This window comes from Anopheles coluzzii, chromosome 3, assembly GCF_943734685.1.
Source record: "Anopheles coluzzii chromosome 3, AcolN3, whole genome shotgun sequence".
Classification (NCBI taxonomy): domain Eukaryota; kingdom Metazoa; phylum Arthropoda; class Insecta; order Diptera; family Culicidae; genus Anopheles; species Anopheles coluzzii.
This window is the reverse complement of record NC_064671.1, coordinates 46,412,254-46,434,013: the sequence shown is the minus strand read 5'-3', so window position 1 is coordinate 46,434,013 and position 21,760 is coordinate 46,412,254. Positions and strand designations below refer to the sequence as shown.

Below are 21,760 nucleotides of genomic sequence, written 5' to 3'. Positions count from 1 at the left end.
AAGCCCGAATTTGGCGATCACCGGCGATCAGGCGATCAGAATAAGGATTTAAATCTTTTTTTTTAATTATTGGACGAATCGATCAGGGGATTTAAACAATCTGATGGCTTTAATTAATGATTTATAATAGCTTCGAAGTTAGACATATCTCACCCTAAATGTCCTTTTTGTCGCAGCACTCACTTACAATGAATTACACAATAATTCCTGAAAAGTCTACACATTTCCCATAGCATTTTCAAGGCTGCCGTCCATAATTTAGGCTAACGGGGTAGTAAAAGTAAGGTGACGTTTTTATTCGAGATACCACCATCCAGCAGTATCCTCAACCTTCATAAGTGCTAGTTTTTGTTTATAGTTATAAGAATTCTTCAAAGATGCAGTACATACTTTCCTCGTTGATCGAAATGTGTTAACGGGATCAGCAGTGTTGCCTTGTTTTACTACTTACATGATTTTATTATATACTCAAGCTAACATTTCATATCAGAATTTTTAAATAAATGTTACTAAAAATCTGATAAATACGAAAAAATACATCAATATAACCTAGATATTTATATAAATATCTATGGAATATTTGAGGGTTTCTATGAGACAATTGCAAAACGAAAACAATCGTATAAAAGACGATTTTAAAAAATATATGAAACATTTTTTTCAATAATTTCAATGTTTCCAATTCAGCCCGATAGCTGAACGTTCACCCTTAATCTACCGCAGTGAACTGTTAAATGCTAATTACCTATAGGTCTATTAGTTCCTCAAAATGATTAGACAAAATTTATGCGGCTTTCAAATACAATGTTTGTTTTTCAAACCACAGCAAACTTTACATTTACCGTCTTATCGGCCCATGCACCTCCAGCGGACTGCCGTTTGATGCAAATAGTGTTCATAAATTCACTGCTAAGCGGACCCATTCCTCCGTCCAAAGCTCCATTCCAGGTGATGCCCTGACGCGCATCAACTGACGCTAACGGCAGCTACCCCGTCGCGCTGAAATTAAATGTTTTATCGAACCGCCGGCACTTCAAAATCCGATTCTTTCTACACTGACACACACACACACACACACAAACGAACACCCGGCAGCCTGTGGAACGATTAGCTGACCACCGGGCCCGTTTCGCTTTCCCGTCGGTCTGAAGCTGACGGAAAGGTGACAAAAATCGACTTGGGTGTCAGCAGATTTTGACATCCGATACCACCAACCACGAATTTTTCTGAACCACACACACACACACACAATTATGTATAAACGGACGCTAATCGTGTTGTTGCCTTCCTGTCATAATCATAATAGTCCAAAGTGGCCCGAAAACTCGGAACCATGCCTTGTGCGGCGAGGAAGCGCAACCCATCACGTAAGGCATCATCCCGAGAATCCAATAAAATAAACATATCTACAATGTTCGACCAAAGGTTTCGCCCCGGTACGACCCACTGCTCGATCCCGCCCAGAAGCCCGCTGTGCTTACGGTAGTATCATATTCATAATTTAATGTGTTTGATCGTTACCGATGATGTTTCGAGCCATGTCAAACATTTGCTCCAGCAGCCCACCTAGCTGGCCGTCGGGACAGCAGTGGATCTTCTCTAAGCGGAACTACAGACCAGACTGTCGACAGACGATCATGCAGGCGATCGGCTCACGGGTGGAGACGGTCTACTGTCCGGCAGACACACATGCAATGCACACACGCTCCAAAAATGCGATTAAGAGGGAAGGTAGCAGCTTGCTAATTGATTGAAACAGTGTTCTAGGGAGGCCTATGTGGTCCCATGCTGTTCTCATAAAATACGCATAATTATCGAGCTGCTTTCACGGCACATCCTTATCCAGTTGCGTGCGGTTAACGCATGAGCGTGGACTTCATAGCATAAAACAAGAACCAACCGCACCACACCTGGAGTGACAACGGTGACGCTGGAAATCATTGATTCCTCTCGGGCAATCGAGAGCGCAGCATGCCGTATGACAGTTGAGATCGCACATTTAAGCAGCCGTTTGACACCAACGCATGGCCGTTGCCGTGTACGGACCGCTTGGTTCCTTCGCTGATCCACATTTGCATAATCCGTTGCGATGGTGGCACGCACCTTGTTCAGCACCCGCGCTAAGAGCGAAACGGTGTTACAACACCTTTGGGAAGCTTCCCCACAATGTGTGTATGAGTCAAATTGACCAAATCGTCCAAAAATCGCCCCGTGCCCACGGATGCTGTGATAGAATAAGATGTCTTATGTGTCTGTTCGACATTTAACGGTGTAGCTTCAAAACCACGATCATTAAATACATCATCCGTGTGTGAATGTGTTTGTGCTCATTTGCTCGTAACTCGAAAGCTTCTTCAATTCGCACAACTTACGAAACAGTTCCCCGTCGTTGAAACAAAGCAACATTCCTGATGGTTTGTTGTTTGTTGACATAAATGTTTTGTTTTGTGCTGGAAGATTTTATGCATCTTAATTTTGCCACAGTTCGCACTTCGATGACCATGGATTCATACTATTTCGGGGAGAGAACGGATTTCCCAGCTACAATACGATCAATTGTTACAAACGAAGCAAACCGTAACGCAGCTTGCTAACTAGTTGAAGTAACGCTGGACCCGCCAGCGTGTCGTCCCAAAATCGCCCCCTAAATCAGTGATCCATCCTTTCCGACCATCCTCTAATTTAGTCGTCATTTTGACAGCAATTTTTAGACGCGACGCCCGAAAGTGAAAGCCATCCTGTGCCACCCAGCCACACAGCCCTGTCGATTGTTTCCCCTGGCACGACGAATGCTCACTGTCACAGTCAGCGGCGTTATGGAATTCACTGTCCATGAATAGGTCAGGGCAAAAGGGGCAATACGGTCCAAAGAAAGGTGACAAAAATTATTTCATTAACATCGCGCCTCTACCCTCTTCCACCCGAAGGCTCCCCCAACAACTCTCACACACTCACTGAACATACGCATGTTCCTCTATGCAAACTCTCCAGCACGAGTTTGAGCTCTTAGCACAATGGGGTTGTTTTATCGCTGCCGGTTCGGTATGTGGGTTTCGTTTTCGCGCTCTTTCGACTGTGAAATTCGATACCGGCAGTCGCTCATTCGCGTTAAAATGGCTCGGCATCGATCACGCTCTTCACCTTTGCCACATACCCGTGTCAATGATGCTGGCATCCCTGTCAAGGAGACCAGTGGCAAGAGAGCTAGCGTGTTTCGAGCTCAACTCCAGTAGGTCGGCAAATTGTAATTTTAAGCAACCCGGTTTTGCTTTTCCAATCACAGGAAAACTGATCCTAGAGAGCCGCCAACCACCGGTCGGGGGTCGGGAGAGATGATTAGAAATTCCAAACGTTTGGACATTCGATAACACGACCAACGCATTGACTGTGTATCACTTCAGGCTGCGAAAAAAGCTACCAATACGTTGTCAATAAATTGTGTTCAGCTACTAGATATACAAATTAGCCGTTTTCAACCTCTCACCCCCCTGTTCACGCTACACAGGTAACGGCTTCACATTCAAACAAGAGTCCGGGTTTGGGCATTGTTGGGCGGGTATCGGGTGACTATGTTTCAACCCCTTTTCACGATCGGGTCCTGCTGACTTGATCGAGTAAGGTGTCAAAACATGGTTTATGTGACAAACTGATACATAATTATTCGCTGCGAGGGATTAAAATGTATATTTTCTGTTAAATTAAATTAGTAAAAATATACAGGGCTTTTCTGGGGTTCTCATAATTTGGGGACACTGGGAAGAAAACTCAAGCTTACTGCAGGTGAGCTTTGTGTGATGCGAAGTGGACTCTACGGCACTCTTTTCGAACAGTGATCATTTGGAATCTAATAGGATTTTCTAATTTACATGTCCAAAAGGGAGTGCTAGGTTTACATTAAATTTGCTTCCAATAACAAAGAGTTAAGAAAGTATCTAATACTTAATGAGAACCCCTTGTAAGAAACAAATGAACAAAATTGGCCCAAAGTCTCTATAAAAACAAATGATTTAAAAAAAACCCCTGAAGAAGTACGAAACAATTTTCAATAATATAAAGTCTCAAAACATCTTAAATTCACATTGATTTTGTTATTTTTTGGGACTACCTTGCGTAAGACAAGATTAGTCGACAATCTATGCTCTCGGAACATCTGTTTTAAGTGCCTTGGTAGGATGTTGTTGCTCCACCCGGCCCTGGCAAATCGGTGGCTTATCACTTGTTTATTACGGTCGTTATATTTTATTTCCGTAATCTTCGGACGCTATCGTATAACCAGTTGCACAGTTATCATTTCATTAACTAGGCAAAGGCAAATTGAAACGACGCTTCCCTGCGGTGCTGCGGAAGACGAAGACGCGTGAAAAAGTCACTTGGAAAATGGATTTTTAAATAGGAACTTAATATGATCATAATTTAAAGGACTCATTTTTTACGCGTATGCAAATTCACCGCGATGAGCAAACAAACAATCGTTCTAAAGTCATACGGCTGACTGTGCTCACTGTGGCGCACGTTGTGCATTCCTTCTAAACACTCAGAGATGCTGAGCTTCCGTCAATTGGATGGTACTATGGATGGATTTGGTTTATCGATTATGTTGATAAGCTTTCACTAATGATTTCCATTTCCATTGTAAGCTACACACCGCAAATAATCCGCTATGAAAACGTGTGACATTAGCTTTAACGTTACCGAATGATTGTGGTTGGGTGGTCGCTTTTTGTTTAGTTTTCGATGCGTCATTCAAAAACGCACACTTCAAATCTAAATGCCACCCGAAGAAAGTAGCTCCAATCGAGCTCGATACATTCTGTTCGATAGGTAACAACGACAACAACAACAACGGCAAACTTTGCACACAAAAAAGTCAATTTTTTGTTCCTTGTATTAAAATTATAGCGTCAAAATGAGATCATAGATCAATGGAAATATGCAAAGCGCGCCCGCCAGACCACAGCACATATGTCCACAATTTGTGGGATACTCCCAAGTGCCATAAAACCCACGTACCCCAGTGGTCCGGCCCCGATGGATAACGCTTCAATGTAAGGCAGTAAAAAATTCCCCAGAGAGGTTGGGAGGAAAATTGACAGATTAATAAAAAAAAACGACGACATCAACCGATCACGAGCACGGAGTGCGGTTGTGCGACCGATACCGGCCAAAAGCTCAATCTCGTTCGCGAATGGGGCAGGCACACGCCGCTAAACAAGCGCTTCGTTCCGGGGACGCGTAAAGATCACCCGTCATTATCATCGCCGTGGCTGCGATCATCCAATCATGTTTTGACGATTTCGAGAGTGTGGTGCTTTCCGTTCGAATAAATTCATATCGATACGGCTCGTTCCGATCCTCCACCAATTCCCGTTTCCACCCTGCACACACCGCCAAACGCGATCGATCCATCGGCAAGAGAAAAGCCATCATCGCACAAGAATGTCACATCGATTTCTTGACAACACACCACAACCAACGGCTCACCCCGAATGGGCGATTCGAATCCTACGCAAACCATGTTCGAGCGCTCGAGCCAAGGTAGAACACATCGCCGATCGCTCTCACCTGTGCCTGTGGTCTTTTGTCGCGGCTCGCTATCAGCTGCATGGCGATACAAACGCGATCACACACATGACAAAACATGCGTCGTTACCGAGCGGTGCCGTGAATCGAGCGTCAACCGTGGCCGGCCAGTGTCCTCCAATCGCCGAACATCGACGCGGTGGCGGTTCGCTCTCTGTCCGGTCCATTATTTTATTTTTTCACTTACACGCCTCTATCCTCTCTCTTTCTACACGCGACACGCGGTTCGGTACGCATCGTACAGAAAAAGGAAGGTGAGAAAATGACAAACGAAATCGTAGTCACAGAGAACCCGAGCGAATATCGGTCACATCCTCCTAGAGAGCTACATAGAGTGCTGTTGTTGATTTTTAGGCATCTAAAACCATCCTATTAGGCTGAGAATCCTTTACTACGCATTCACTAAACCGTGATATTAGTGAACAGGATGCTTTAAGTACCTTAACAGGATTCTTTAAGTACCATAGTATGCTTAGAACATAACAAAAGCATACGAGGGTAAACTGATGGTACTAGATGCACGAAATGACAAACAAATGTGATCCGAATTTAATTGGTAATATTGATAAAGTTGTGTTTCTGTTTTGTAAATTAAAAATAAAATAAAAACTTAAACAAAAGATTAATTAATTTGTTTTAGTTGGTTTTCACATTATAATTAAAGATACTTACATACTTTCTAGCACATTGCGTTATATCGCTGAGATCAAAAATCGTATAATTACAATACTGCTTCTTGCAACCCCCATCAGCACAGTAGGTGTGGGATACCGAGTTTCATTCATTGCCTTAGCGCCGATCTTCTCGCCGTAGGATCTTCTCTCGTGACACTTTTCTTCGCCTCTTACTATCAACCACGGTAGATCAGTGCGTCTTCCGTCGAACGGAAGCAGCATCACCGCTGCCAACCACGGCCGTGACAGAGACAGACATGCATGAATGGGAGAGAACATGGATGATGTGCGATAATAACGAAAGATGCCAAGACCATCTCGATCCGCTCTCGCCCAACTGCGTACGCCAGACAGAGCACACAGCATCGCTCACTCGTGACTACACAGTGACCACACAGTCCAGAGATATGGAGAAAAACCCACCGCAGCCTAACAGATGATTCGGATGGGCTTAATCAAACAGTTTATCTAGGTAAACTGACGTTAATGGTTGGACACACGCGCGTATCGCTCCGTGGTGCTTATTTTGTGTCCAGCCTGCTACCGGGATTGCGTACCACTGTTTGAAACTGTTGGGTGTGCGTGTGTGATCATTCTGTACTGTGACGAGCTTGCTCAAGGATATAGTTTGAGCTACAGTGCGCGAAACCGCCAAGTGTATTGCTCGAATCGAGTTTGTCGCTTACTACTTTGTGCCCAAGTCTTTCGTTTCACAACGCTTGCGCCTTGGAAACAATACGTTTTACGGCTACTAGACGAGCTGATAACATGATCATAAACGCAGTGTTAGCGCTCTGATGCGCATGCCGATTGTGTGTATATGTGAATGTGTGTATCTGTGTGTTTTCGTGCCTTTTTATCCTCGCAGCATGGGATTTAGTGACAATTGTAGCAAAATGAGTGATCTGAACCTGCTGCCCAAGAAGCACACCAACTTCAGCATCGAGCGTATCCTGCTCAAACAAACTGCCACCTCACCTTCCGACGGTAGTGGCGCGCCAACCACAATGTCCCACTCACCCCAGCCACAGTTCGAGTTGCTCGAGCAAAAAGTGGACCTGACGGTTAAAACGTGCCTGAAAATAGTTCAATCGGCCACCGACCACCGTACGGCCGCAGGCTCCACTTCCGCCTGCACGGTGACCTCGAAGAATGTTATCCCGCTGGCCACCGCCGGAGACACCGGAACTTCGATCGTGGCCCCTTCCTCCCAAACGCTTCTACTCGCCGGTCCGCACCGGCCACTGAACCGCGTTCTGGACAACCCGTGGTGCTCCCGGGGACCTCTCATGTTCGATCCCAAGCTCATCAGTGGCCCCGGTCCCGCCGCCAGCTTCGGTGGCGGTACTCCCCACAAACCTGCCCATTCATCCCGGGGTGCCGTCGGCGATGCTGCTCTCGGACTGCTCGGACCTGTCACACCGCCGTCACCCTCGTCGGCAGCATCACCGTCGTTGGCGTCGTCGTCGTCGCCGTCGTCGTCACTCATCAAAGCGGAAGTCGAGAGAAAAGTGGTGCTAAGCGCGTATGCTAATAATAGTGTAATTGAACGAAACAGATTATCTATCAATTATCCTTATCCGGTCGGACTGTTCAACGCGTACGCCTCGGCAGCGGCGGTCGCGGCAGCAGCAGCCGCCACCGTATCATCGGTTCACCAGTACCAGCATCATAATCAGCAGCAGCGCATGACCCCGTCATCCCCGCCCGATTCGTTGCTTGCCGCAGGTACAGCTTCGGCATCGATCGGCATCTCGATGCAACAGCAGCAGCAGCAGCAGCAGCAACATAATCAGCTGCATCCCCGTGCGGCAAGTTTGTCCGCGGCTGCCATATTGGCCGGCTCGGGCACGGCTCCACTACACGCTGCCAGTGCTGCACTATTTAACAGTTTCTATCAGCTGCAGAAAAGTGATGAAAACCAGAATAGCATCTTCGATCAGGTTAGTGGAGAGGACGAAGGTGCCTCGGATGGAGGCACAACGGTCACCTCGGGCGATGGCGGCAAGGACTCGAAAACGGATCTGTTCCACGCACATCATCTACACCATCATCATCATCATCTGCATCACCATCATGAGCCGGGCAGTGCGGGTGCCGCCGCCGCCACTGGTACGCTCTGTACGCTCATGTTTCCCGAGTGCTCTTATCAGTGTGCGATTTGTGATAAGATTTTCGGAAACCAAGACACGCTTATGGTAAGTAAAGATCGCTGAATACAACTTTCTATGATTTAATGAGCATAAACGTAGGAGATGTTGTTCAGTTATGCGCCTGTATCACGGGACCGCCTCATGACTCCGTAAATGTATGTAAAGTCTTTTTTTATATATCGAAACGCAGGGATTAAAAGCGCGTCTGAAAGAAATGTTTTAGACGCTTAGCATATTTTTTGTTTTTAATTGGTCTCATGAACTATTGGACGCTACTTAGTATTTGTATTGATTTTCAATGGGAGGATTCCAATGAACCGAGGAAACTAGCCAGAAATATATGGGGAATCGGTGAATAAATCGTAAGATGTAAACCCAAAAATTACGGGAAACAGTCAAAAATCATGGAACATTCTGTATAATAAACTATTGCAATGTTAGTATATAGCAGTTTTTTTTTAAATAATTTCTGTTAAATATCTTTCACCTGATTCTAAGATCGTGAATGATAACGCTAAATACATTTTCGCAGTATTTTTTTTCTAATAAACTGTTATCTATTTTATGTGATCGTAGACACTAGGTTTACAAAAGTGACTGTAGTTTTGAGTTTCAGTATAATCTGAATTTTCATTAATGCTAATCTTACAAACAAAATAATAAAAAAATAACTAAATACTTATTGTGATAAGCTTCTTCTTCTTTTTGGCACAACAACCGCTGCCGGTCAAGAGGCCTGTCTGTACCCACTAATGAAGTGAGCTAGGCTTTCAGTGACTTTTTTTTTATCGTAGCAGGATAGTCAGTCCTACGTATGGATTGTGATAAGCATGATCCTTAATACAAATTTGATCATACATGCCTAGATATTCTGGTACATGTAGCATATACTATTTTGTATACTATACTTATACATACTACATATATTTAAATATTTAAAATAATATCTAAAAGATAAGAAAATAACAAAAGATAAATATTGACCAGTACCTTTCGCTCAAAGCGTTTCAATTTACACATATTTTGAATAAACTGTATGTATTCGTAGCGTAATCGGTACCATCAAAGCCTTTGACAAATTTCTTTAGAATTCTAAATGAAACGTCTTTACAAGCATGCATTCTCATAATTGAAGGTATTTTTTTAAATTATTTGGCAATTATCTTCCAATTTCGATTGTATGTATAATGCAAGAAACAAAACAAACAGTAGAAAATGAAGCGCAGTCCGCTTATAGGAAAATCAGTCTCTGGTTATGGTCCTTTTCCGAAAGCGCACGTTCGGTAAGGTCGCACTTTGCATAAGAACTGATTTCCATCAAACAAACAGTGACGTATCAAACAATGCTATTTATTGATAATCTAATAAAAAGACGTATACCTGCCTATCTTACGCAAAGAGTAGTGAAAGGAGTAGACATTCGCCATTATCCTACACGGGGAGCAAATGCTTCAAGAGTGCCAAACTATATGACTCCAGGAGCAAGAAATTATTTGTTTTCCAGAGGTATCCAGCATTACAATAGTAATGTTGGGTTCAACGAATATAGTTTAAATGTATTGTCAACTCCGGGTGATGATGTTATTTTTCCTTCTTGTCTTTTGTACTTTCAAATGTCATATTTTAAATGTCTCATTTTATATATTTAAAAATGGAATATTTTTAAAATTAACCTACATTCTAAATTCATCAAATTATAAAAATTATATACATATGTTAGTATTTATGACATTTTTTTTTAATAAATAGAATGAGACTAAATTGAATTGAGACACATGTGCGTACAGTAGACTCGGGGTTCGGAGCTTGGTAGATTGATGTTGATAGGGCTAATAACTCGTCATCTTTATGCTCAAACATCTACTCGTATGAATATTTGTAGCTTTATCAAATTATCACAAGATACCTCGAGCATTTCAATCCTTTCTAGGAGTCAGAGGTGGGTCATCATCATCTAAGATTGATAACTAATATGTAATTCTAACCTTCTTATTTCGTGCAACAACAGTCTAGTCGGTATAGTCCTGTCTGTCTGTCTGTAGCATCACTGTCACGACTTGGCTATAATTAGTGACTCATTGGGTAATCTATAGTAGCATACTCAGTCCTACGTATGGGGGGGGGGGGGCACTCGGTTCATACGGGACTTGAACTCATGCCGAGCATGATCAAAAGTCGTGGGTGTTAACGACTGTAACATGGGACCGGCCGTATACTAACATTGTTATCAGATGTGAGATCGTTTAATAATGTGTGCTATAATGTCACACCTCTAAAGTCTGTAAACAGCAAGCTAATCTACTAAAACTACAAACTTTTTCTGGAAATAAATAGAGTGTGCTACAGTCTTTCCACGAGTTACGCGAATAATGCGTTCCGGAGAACTTCGCGTAACTCTGATTTTCACGTAAGTCGAATATCACGTTTTACAGCCAAAATATACTTGATTAATAATGATTTTGATTGAATTTAGTTCATTTATGTTATTTATTACTTATTTGATGCAATTGGTACAGAAAAATCGGTTATTTCTGACTTTTTAGTGATCAAAACTATTGAAAAAATTGCAAATTATTGTCTATTTGGCATGGAGAAATGTAGAAAATTGTACTGTTTTGACATCTGAACTGTCAAAAATAAAAATTTGCGTAACTCAAATTTGCGTAACTCGAGTGTCGCGTAACTCGGTGAAAGACTGTAGTTGAAATAGTAAACTGAAGAATAGTGAAAAATATATTCATAAATTTCATATGAATCATAAAATCAACCGATAATCGTTCAATTGTATGCTCTTAAGACGTACCGAAATGTACAAAACATGATGGGGATACATTTCCTTCCAAAATCGTTCTCGAAGACTATCCGGTACTGTCGGTAATCACCAATTGAACTTTTATTGCCTAGATTAACGCTTAAATATATTTGATGACACATTTTCCAACACCAAAACATGATTTGTCAAGTTTTATTTACCAAGAGTTGACATTTTTCGCATGCGTGCTTATTAATTTGACTGTTAGCGAACCATCAAACATATAACTAAGAAGTACGCTAACTATTTCTCGTATGGCTGTATAGCCCGGCATGTTAAAATTGAGTTTCCTGGACCCAAATAATTTTTCGATGGTTTAAACCAGATGATTTAAAAGATTTATTTGATTTTGAAAGATGGGAGGAACCTATTCGTATACATATGTCTTTTAGTATAACATTTCATACCGTTAAACTCTTTTAACTTAGATTATCGTAATATGGATTGACGGACGAATCATTATGGTTAAATTTCCAGTATGTATCACTAACGTTGTACAGTACACGACAATGAGATGCATTTTAAAACAAAAACGAATTAAAAAAAAAACAAAAACTTCAAACTAGTGTGTTGTTTTTACGACTACGACGATAATACACTGTTTACAACGATTTTGAATAGCATTTTCATAAGGAATCAGTTATCAATTTATCTGACTTGACATTATTTGATAGTAACATACTGATACGTTTGTCTCAATAATGTTTCAGCCATTAAGGCTACAAAAGCTAAACATTTTTGAAACATGGTAAGGGTGAGGATCATAAAGCAGTGATATTGCTCTTGCTTTGTAGTTTTAACTGATCAAATTTTTGCGCACTCTGTTGCAGATCCGCATTCGACAAATATTTGCAATTAGTTTTAATAATAGGAACTATCAATTTTAAGCATTGCTTGGATGATATATTTTATCATCTTCTTTGGCACAACAACCGTTGTCGGTCACTAGTGGATTTGGCCACTTGTGGGGTTGGCTTTCAGTGACTTTTGGATTACCCCCCTTAAGTAGGATAGTCAGTCCTACGTATGTCGGCACAGTCCATTCGAGGCTTGAACCCATGACGGACATGTTGTTGAGCCGTACTGCGAGATCACCCCGGAAGGAAATGACAATCAAAAGAAATGGAAATTTGGGAACACAAACACCAATGAGGACAAGTATCAACACACTTTTTGGAGGCAGCAGCTCAATTAATTGCTTTTCATATTTAATATCATTGGCACAATGCAATATAACAATAAGAACAGTTTTACTAAACATCAAATTTCACTTTGTCTTATTTTTAGAATAAAAAAGATGAGATTTTGTTTAAAAAAAAATGACAATACAGACCTTGTACTAAATTAGATGTTATTCTAGTTCTTCTACTGATAAGAGGCAGTAAACTGAATAACTATTACATTCAGGGCACTGGTTAGTGTGACGTTCTTGTTCACCTTTTTTATGCCTTTTTCCTTTAGTGTCATGAATTTGACAACCGATTTTTCCCCAAACTCTCCTAATTTTCCATTAAACCTCCAAGGACTATGCAAGCTTATAAGCCAATAAAATCAATCAGTAAGAAGCCTTCGATTGCATATTAAAATTAACTACCAAAAGGTAAATTTTATCTTGTCTCTATGCTGTGCTGTCTTTTATACAACAAAAAACCAAACCAAAGTTTACTTTACATAATTAAGACCAAAAAACTTTTAGTATACACAAATTTGTAGTTTAACCCTTTGAAAGTTCCAAAATTTTCAGAAAATGCACAAACCCAATGTGAAATAAAGGCAAGAAGCTAATAAAAGGAAAAAAAATTCGCCACATTTTTGTTTTCTTTTTTTATGACACCTTTTTTGTGAATAACTTCTTTCTTTCATTTTTACTTTGGAGAATACGTTTAAAGCTTGAGTTTCTACATATAGTATGGAGTGTAAACCAGGGCAAGTCTGGCCTGCAAGGTAAATCTATTTGGTCGCGAGATCATTGCATCCCTTCATATTCTAAGATCGAAGGGAATAGAATTTTAAAAGAGTAGTTACATTGTATACATTTTAAACATATATTTTTTCTTAAGGTTTTGATCAATGAGTAGTTGCATTATTTCTTCATCTGACCAATGTACTTAGTGCGTGCTTTATTTGCTTACTTGCTTCAGATACAATATAACTGTTTCGGAGGAAACTGGGATAACGTTTGCATAAAAAGAGCCCTTTTTTCGGCGGACTGTTGGAAAAAAACCTAAGCGAGACAATTTCTTTCCACAAACCTCCTTTGAAAGGTAATTATTTAAGCTTACTTGCAAAAATCAATCTACGACCTTGCAAGCTGCCTGTCGTCAGTTATCCGGAATTTTCATCATGTCGAACAAAATCATGCGTGTGTTATGGTCTACCTTCGATTTTTATAAATTTCGCAAAAAAAATGTTGGAATAGAGCGTTTGCATCACATTTGTCCAGAAAAAAATGATGGGACAAATTGAGGAGGGATATTGGACCAGTTTGTGGACTAGGGTGTCATTGAAATTCCTCCCAAATTCACCTAAAATGGTCGCACTGAGTTTTGGCGTCATTGTTTGCCGCTACTTCCTGACATATTTTTTCATGTTTCCCAGGAAATATTTCACTGTTTGGCCGGTTACATCGACCTCCCGGCCAAGCGAACGCAGCAATGTAGCGACTTGTCCCTTGGATTCCATTTTCAGCAACCGGAACAGGCTTATACGACGTCCACAAACTGCCGCATGGAGTCCGTTTTAGAAGCTAAGGGGTGCCATTCTTTGATTGCACACGCTTCTAAACGAAGTTGCTTCACGTTTTTGGCGATCGCGGTTAGAGTTCGACTGATAGAGATGTCAAATTTTGTCTGCTGACCCATGGGGTACTGTTATTAAAAGTGCAATAAACGTTTCGTTAGTGTGGGTAAAGATAAACCCATGAGAAATCGACACTTTTGGTCCATTTTTTAAATGCAAACGTTTAGCTAGATCGGGCTACTGAGCTACTAAGCTACTAAGTTTCTACTGTAATTGCTGTCCCTGGAACTAGGTGCGGCTTAAAACTCAATCTAGTTCATTTCTTTTTTTATGATTTTTTTAAAAATTATGAAGCTGGTTAATATTGGTTTATTGTGTAACTGGATCGAATTCCTTAAGAAATATTATATTCAAAAATTGTTGACCAAATCAGTTTGGCGCGTTGCCAACAACGGTGATAAATTTGATGAACTTTTGTGGGGAAAAAATCAAACCAAATTACATAATAGTTTTGCAAAATCTTGAATTTATGGCGACCTCATTATCTCATTCGTACCTCGTTCCTAAATGATGTAAGCTTGACATAATCCACTGACACAACACTGTTTGCATACGACGACTGCAGCGACTGAAGAAAAAAGGCAATGAATCTGAAGTATTTTATTCTGAAGTAAACTACGTACTGTAGTCTGAAAACAGTACAAGAGCAAATTTAATGTTTCAATTCGGCCCCCATTGATTGAAAAATTTGTCGACTTCTACTCTACACGGTTCTTAGTAGTGATGGGAAAAATTTAGTTTTCGTTGGAATCGATTCCTACTAGCTCCGAAGTTTTCTTGAAATTTTCCAAAATTTTCGAATAGTAGATCCGGAATCAGTTTCCAGAATTGATTCCAAAATCGGTTCCGGAATCCAAATCGGCTCCGGAAACGGAATCGGCTCCGGAATCGTAAGCGGCTCCGGAATTGGAATCGGCTTCGTAATTGGTTCCGGAATCGGAATTGGCTCTGGAATTGGTTCCGGAATAGGTTCCGGAATCGGAATTGGCTCCGAGATCAGAATCAGCTTCGAAACGAAGTCTGTTTCGGCATCTTCATAAGATTAGGCGTTTGGGTCCAATGATGCTATGTATTGATAGCCGCAAAAAGCGGAACAGGCGGATCTAACGGTAAGCGTACTAGGCGGTCGCCTTAGGCCCCGTCGATTTAGGGGCCTCGTCGAAATCGATAGTCAATAGTATACAGTATGTATAAAAGTTGACAGAGTTGAATAGCTGCTAGGGCCCCGTGACTGGCGAATCATTTGAATGGAGTCGACTCTGAATAAGATTCGATGTCGTGAAACTGCAAGCTCATCGTGTTGTGTTCTAACACTTGTATTTATTTATCACACTAATGAGACGTACAATAATAAATAAATATAAATGACACAATACACTTTAAAATTATACAGTACGGTGGCCGCGCACCAGCCGCACCGAGCGCCCCTGCCGAGAGCTCCTGCTCGATCGGCTCGCTAACACACGGCTGCCCACAACACATCGGAAATTCGTTGCTTAGCCCTGTTATCGGGCCAAATTAAGTGCTAACAAATAACAGAACATGTTTAATTATTTGAATTATCAAAACTATATTAAATAATATGCACGAAATGGTGCTCAACGAATACCGTAATCCACGTTTTCGCTTATTTAGTTTTAGTTAGAGAATAATTCCAGTGTTTTTTTTGGGGCGCATATTCACTGATTACTGTTGAGAATGTTCGATCATGATTTTTTTTTTCTAAATTGACATTAACATTCACCGTACTAATGCAAATATTTCCCGCTTTCCACCCCACTAGACGCACGAAAAGAGCCACAAAACACCCCGCTTCGAGTGTGAAGAGTGTGGTAAAGGATTTTCCCAGCTGCGCAACTACAAGTACCACGTGTCGGTGCACCGCGGAACGAAGGAGTTTGCCGCCAAGTGTCCGGAGTGTGGCAAAATGTTCAACGACAAGGGCTACCTTAGCAGCCATCTGAAGATCCATCGCAATAAAAAGGAATACTCGTGTCCCCACTGTCCCAAGTCGTTCAACCAGCGGGTGGCGTTTAATATGCATGTCCGAATACATACTGGTAAGTTGTGGACGGTTGTGTTACATTTCGAAGGATCGTTTGCAACTCTCGTTTTGTTTCATCCCCTACAGGTGTTAAACCGCACAAGTGCAATGAGTGTGGAAAGCGCTTTTCGCGCAAAATGCTTCTCAAGCAGCACCTGCGCACCCACTCGGGAGAGAAACCTTACCAGGTACGTACTTTTAAAGTCTAACTATAAAATATACCCTATTTATATTAATGTGACGCTCTCCCTCCCTCCCCGATAGTGTTCCGTGTGTGGTAAAAGCTTTGCCGATCGTAGCAATATGACACTGCATCATCGATTGCACTCCGGCATCAAACCGTTCGCGTGCCCCATCTGCCCAAAGGCGTTCACCAAAAAGCATCATCTCAAAACGCACCTCAACTATCACACCGGCTACAAACCGTACAAGTGTCCGCATCCAAACTGCGGCCAAAGCTTTACACAGTCAAGCAACATGAGGACGCACGCCAAGAAATGCCAGTTTAAGCCGCCAGATTCCGAGTTTGTCTGATCGAGATCCTTGCTGCTGCCGCCGCTGCTAGTGCTGGGAGGCAAATCTGTTGATGTGATATTCTCTTTTAACGCAACTATCTTAGTATGAGGATGTAGCCAATTATACATAATTTATTTACCCGTAATAAATATTTTACTGTCGAAACTAAAACTGTTCGTTGGCTGGGAGAACGAAGCGGACTAGTAAATACAAGTAAAAAGCGTTTCGTCGCCGAACGGTATTTATTTCAATTCCAACCCAATCATGGTCAAACCGGTTGTTTTGGTAAACAGAAGTTATGTAAAGCAGCGTAATTTGTTCATAATTAAATCCAGTATTTTCATTCAATGCAGAGCAATTCTTCAGTAGCAAAAATAAATGAGAAAATCATTAGGATGTTCGAAACCGAATTCATTTCAGATTTGACCTATTCCCATACTAATCACGGACTCTTTTAAGCGACACTAAGTACCTCCTCCTTTACCGTTACTTCATCGTCAGAAGAGCCCACCACACATGCGGTCGGAACGGCTTTGGATGTGCTTTGCTTCTTACCCGGCCCCGCCACAGACCAGGCGAACTCGAACGGGTATTGCAACGGTTTAAACTGTTCCGGCATATCGTCATCCACCGTGGTCGCAATGTGGGCTGGTTCGCCCTTCATGTGTATCCGCTCCAAAATGGCAGCATTGTGCGATATCGGATCCAATCCAGTAATGTCAAAGAACAGCTCTTCCTTGCTCTGCACGTCACCGACGCCGCGTTTCGAGAAGAACTAAAATAAACGAAAAGTAAAACGTTCAAACCACTGCTGGCTGCTTCACTGTGGAAAGAAAGGACAAAAACACTTACGGTGCAAATGTTATCGCAATCCCGCATCAGGAATTCTAACGCCCCCGGGTGGCCCGGTTCGACGGATTGCGCCACATCGATGATCCAGCAGTGATTGTCGTGCATGAGAATGTTGTACTCGGACAGATCCGCGTGCACCAGGTGTGCCTCCTTGTACAGCTTATGCATTATCTCTACCACCTCTAGATAGGCCCGGCTCAGCTGCGAATCTGACAGTATCGCTTCCTTCAGCTTCGGCGCCGGTATCATGTTCTCCCCTATAAACTCCATCACCAGCACATTCTTCTTGAGCGCCACCACCTTCGGACACTGGATGCCAACGCGCTGGATCCGGTTCAAGTTCCGCAGCTCCTTCTCGGCCCACATGTTAATGACGGTGCGTGCGTTCTGTTTGGAAAATCGACCCGCAAACCGGAAATCATCCTTAATGTATCGATCGCGCTGCTTAAACTCGTTCAGCGTCGTGCTGAACACCTTGATCGCTACTTCCTTCGGTGGGCTGGGTTCGTCCTCCTTGAGGTTCGGATTGTACGGGTCCGTTTCGGCGTGCAAGATGATCGCTTCCTTGCCGGTCGATATTACACCATCGATCGATTCCAGCAGCTGATTGTTGATCCACTTGTACAGTATCAAGCGGGTCGGCTCGTCCAGACCCATCTCGGCGGTGGCCACGTTTTCCTTCCTGTCCTGTGCCTTGTGCTTCATTTTCGTTGCCTTCTTCGAGTGTGTCTTTAGCTGGTTGAACACCTTGTTCGATAGCTTCATGTCGAAACCGGCCGCATCGCCGGTCGAAAACTCTGGCGGAAAGGACATTACCTTGCACGCGTTGCTCCGGCCACTAATATCGAGGTTATGCTTCGTCAGCATTTCTCCCTGCTCGTTCAGCCGGAATCCAGCACGCGGCAAAAGCTTTTGCTCCTTCTCGTTCGTCTCAAACCGATCCCAGTCCGCCTTCTGGTCGACCGGTATCTCGACCGGTTCCTCGTACAGCAGCTCCTCCGGAATCACGCGATAGTTTTTGTACGACACCTTCACCTTGGAGTCCTTGTTCCGGTGATTTTCCTCGCGCTTGATTTGCTCATCGTACTCGGCATCGAACTGTGCCTGCAGCATTTGCGCTATGATCGCATCGGAATCGTGCTCCTGTTGGTCCGCTTCCTCAATCGCCCGCAGCACATCTTCCGGAATGTCTACCGACTGTTTCCCTGGATCGAGCGCACGCGAACAACCGGCCACCGGTTCTTCAAACGTGTCCACCACAGGGACGGGCACTTTCTTCGACGACGACGACGATGACGACGATGAGGACGAAGATGACGGACCTGGTTCCGACTGCGTTACAGCTGGCGGTGGTTTCGGTGTTTTCACTTCATTTGTCGGGGGACTTTCCTTGGCTAGTAGCTCACGGGCAAACTCCTCTGACATGATCTCCTGCAGATCTACCTCCGCTACGGGTTGAATTTTGGCCCACGGTGAAGACATTCTGTTTGTGTCGGCTTAACTTGCTACACTTTTGTTGAACACGATTCCTAAAGATAGTTCGCACGCGTGAAAAAGCGTGATTCAGCTACGCTTTCGCTAGGTGTAAAAATATGACGAAATAGCCAGACAGAAATGTGGGACCGAGAGGAAAGAAAAACATGCTTGACAATATAAACAAAGCACTGAAGGCACAAAATCTGGCAACACTGTTTTTGCTTAAGCAACGATTACACGGCGCTGTTCGCGGAATGGACAAATATTTATACGTTTTACATTTTGTGATCAGTTATTCATTGATTTTTTTATAAATCTTTGATTCATCACATTCAAGCACGAATTTACTGGAATTTACTGGTGTTATAGATGTATGGGAACTGGGTTATTTCACGGTAAAAAATTGATTTTAAACTGATGGATAAATTGCAATTAAAACGCTGAATCTGTTTCATCCCATCATCGTACGTGGGGACATTTATTAATACCACATTTTTATTAAAAAATCACTCTATCCATCTACATTCATCTCTGACTCAACATCTTGCGTCCATTTAAATCATCTACATTATATTCTATCGGCCTATACACGTTTTTCCAGCCCCAGGAACAAACGTCGCGTTATAATATTACTGACTGTACAATTAAATAAAAGCTATGTTAAAACTTGGAAAAAGAATGTATGAAAATAGTGATTCAAAGGTAAAAATAGTCGTGCGCAGCGTCGGCTCGAAAGCTTCGAAACCTTTGCAGCACGTTTTCCAAATGTATGTTGTTGTATGTCGTGTGGTGGTGGTGGTGGGTGCGCTTATTTCTTCTTTCGATCTTGCGAACATTTCGGACAGAACCACTTCCCTTTCGGTTTCGTCGTCAGACCGACGCACGCAAAGTGGAACCATTCGATGGGACACTGGAAATGGGAGAGAACAAATTGGCCGTGAAAAAGAGGACGTCATTTGTCATTGTTTCATATGTCGCATCATTTGTAATACGTACGTCCGGATTGTCGCATCCAATCATCTCTCCGTATGACACCTGATGGCACAGGCAGTAGGTCGGTTCGTTGGGATCGACTGGCATATCGAGCACGTCGCTTGGATGTGGCGTGGAGTGTCCACCGTCCTGCGCTGCGTCATCGTTCTCCGCACCCTTCTGTAAAGTGCAGTGTACGGGATTAGAAAGAATGTTTGCAGGCCGAACACCATGCGCCAGCATTAACAATCGGAACCAAATGCATGCAAGATGAGATGAACTATTATGACAAACCAGCTTGCGCTCGAGGTGCGCTTTTATGTCAATGATAAAACATAAAATCCATTATAGTCTGCCTTAGGTTGGCACAAACTACTTCACCGACAATGCTACTTAAGAAAGGCACTATGTCTATGCAGGAACTAGGAAAAAAATTAAACCAGTATGTACACACCGAGAGAATTTAAAAGAATAAACAACAATTACAGCAATTGCAACCGAGTCTGAAGCAGATACATTGGAACGTAAATTGTAAGTATTACATAGAATAGAATAATTAAGAAAGTAAAACCAGCAAAGCAAAGAAGAAGAAAAAAACAAATGATCACACACACAAAGTAAAAAAACGTGTGATGCTTTGCATAGGATGCGGGATGAAAGAATGATTTTACCTTATTTTGCCCTTTGCGACCTTCTTTTTCTTGATTTACCTTCTGCTTCTTTGTGTTTTTGCCCTTTCCGTTCGAATTGGCCGCACCGCTGCTGGTTCCACTGTTTGCCACACCCCCGTTGCCAGCCGGTTTGGCCTCATCTTCGGAGGAGTGCGTGCGCTTCTTTTTCACCGTACTCTTGCTATCCTTCACTTTTTTACGGCCCTCTGCAAAAAAAAAGAAGAAATAGAATGAAAGTTTCGACCACCGCACCCACACACCGCGCCCACGGACAAAGGCGCAACTTACTTTTGGTAACGTTTTCCTCCGACTTTTCACGCGCATTCACAGTTTTGTCTTGGATTTCACCCTCAAACCGGGCCAAATCCGAGTCCAAACGACGTATATGCTTGTCCACCAGTTCGTACGTTTGTATCGCCAGCTGTACCTTGTCGTCGCCATACTCCTTCGCTTTGTTGAACAGCTCCTGGATGCCCTGCAACTTTTCCTTCTTCACCTCGTTCGAGATGTTTTCCTTGGAGTTGACTAGCGATTTCAAGTACTCGTCCGCCTTTTCGTCGATCGATTTCATCAGCACCTGGGCCCGCGAGTCCAGATCGCGCATCAGCGTAAAGTTTCGCTTCAGTTCGTTGGGTAGATGTTCTAAACCTGCAAAAGATGGGTAAACGTTGTTACACACCCGAACTGTGTTCCGCACCGATGGTGCTCGCGGTAGGGGATGCAAAGGCTAATGCCGTGTCTGTCGTACCATCTAAATAATGCTCCAAATACAAGGCCGACGTCATTTTTTCACTCTTCACTGGTTCAAACACGCTGCGAAAAGTTGTTTCGATCCACCGCAACGGAGAATATTAACAAAAATCACTTCGAGATACGTCTGTTTTGTGTGTGTTTTCCAAGCTTTTGAGAAGTGTGTGTGATTCTTTTTCTTTGCTTTCGTTCCCAAGTAGCATATTTCGCACTGGCATTGTTTTTTGACATTTCGCACGGATGTTTTTTTGTTCGAGCAGCAGTCGCTTTGCTTTTCGAGCAGTCTGCATTAGGCGGCACTCTGGCACCAATCGAACACGGCATCCGACTCGAACAAACCCACGTAATCATATGGAGGTGCAAGGTGTATTTATTGAGGAGGTGAATTATTAGTGCGTTTGCCGGACGCCATTATTGAGTATTGTTATGTCAAATCGCATACAATTTTCTATATCCCCCTC

The 21,760-nt window shown here is 42.7% G+C and overlaps 3 protein-coding genes across 4 annotated transcripts; 1 reads left to right on the top strand and 2 right to left on the bottom strand.

Annotated features, from left to right (window-relative positions):
- The first annotated feature begins 6,331 nt into the window (after positions 1 to 6,331).
- On the top strand, positions 6,332 to 16,710 carry LOC120957392 (zinc finger and SCAN domain-containing protein 21-like). The gene is made up of 4 exons (XM_040379589.2): positions 6,332 to 8,452; positions 15,802 to 16,078; positions 16,150 to 16,250; positions 16,327 to 16,710. The coding sequence occupies exons 1-4, from the start codon at positions 7,052 to 7,054 to the stop codon at positions 16,594 to 16,596; spliced, it is 2,049 nt and encodes a 682-aa protein (XP_040235523.2). The 5' UTR covers positions 6,332 to 7,051; the 3' UTR covers positions 16,597 to 16,710.
- Positions 16,711 to 16,801: 91 nt separating this feature from the next.
- LOC120957393 (serine/threonine-protein kinase RIO3) lies at positions 16,802 to 19,074 on the bottom strand. The gene is made up of 2 exons (XM_040379590.2): positions 17,431 to 19,074; positions 16,802 to 17,353 (listed from the first exon to the last, which is right to left on the bottom strand). The coding sequence occupies exons 1-2, from the start codon at positions 18,910 to 18,912 to the stop codon at positions 17,033 to 17,035; spliced, it is 1,803 nt and encodes a 600-aa protein (XP_040235524.2). The 5' UTR covers positions 18,913 to 19,074; the 3' UTR covers positions 16,802 to 17,032.
- Positions 19,075 to 19,351: 277 nt separating this feature from the next.
- LOC120958640 (inhibitor of growth protein 5) lies at positions 19,352 to 21,491 on the bottom strand. 2 transcript variants are annotated; one of them, XM_040381580.2, is made up of 5 exons: positions 21,298 to 21,491; positions 20,838 to 21,197; positions 20,550 to 20,755; positions 19,903 to 20,058; positions 19,352 to 19,816 (listed from the first exon to the last, which is right to left on the bottom strand). In XM_040381580.2, the coding sequence occupies exons 1-5, from the start codon at positions 21,332 to 21,334 to the stop codon at positions 19,715 to 19,717; spliced, it is 861 nt and encodes a 286-aa protein (XP_040237514.2). In that variant the 5' UTR covers positions 21,335 to 21,491; the 3' UTR covers positions 19,352 to 19,714. The 2 variants fall into 2 exon arrangements, with proteins under 2 accessions (XP_040237514.2, XP_040237515.2); XM_040381581.2 differs by having other exon boundaries at positions 20,589 to 20,755; positions 21,298 to 21,489.
- Between the last annotated feature and the right edge of the window lie 269 nt (positions 21,492 to 21,760).

Bases quoted from the DNA above. Each gene is read 5' to 3' on its own strand.
- LOC120957392 (XM_040379589.2), top strand. From the start codon at position 7,052: ATGCGCATGCCGATTGTGTGTATATGTGAATGTGTGTATCTGTGTGTT. The intron at 8,453-15,801 runs GTAAGTAAAGAT...CCACCCCACTAG, and splicing joins GAAACCAAGACACGCTTATG to ACGCACGAAAAGAGCCACAA. The intron at 16,079-16,149 runs GTAAGTTGTGGA...CATCCCCTACAG, and splicing joins GCATGTCCGAATACATACTG to GTGTTAAACCGCACAAGTGC.
- LOC120957393 (XM_040379590.2), bottom strand. From the start codon at position 18,912: ATGTCTTCACCGTGGGCCAAAATTCAACCCGTAGCGGAGGTAGATCTG. The intron at 17,354-17,430 runs GTAAGTGTTTTT...CGTTTATTTTAG, and splicing joins ATTGCGATAACATTTGCACC to TTCTTCTCGAAACGCGGCGT.
- LOC120958640 (XM_040381580.2), bottom strand. From the start codon at position 21,334: ATGACGTCGGCCTTGTATTTGGAGCATTATTTAGATG. The intron at 21,198-21,297 runs GTACGACAGACA...CATCTTTTGCAG, and splicing joins TTTGGAGCATTATTTAGATG to GTTTAGAACATCTACCCAAC. The intron at 19,817-19,902 runs GTACGTATTACA...TCCCATTTCCAG, and splicing joins TTGGATGCGACAATCCGGAC to TGTCCCATCGAATGGTTCCA.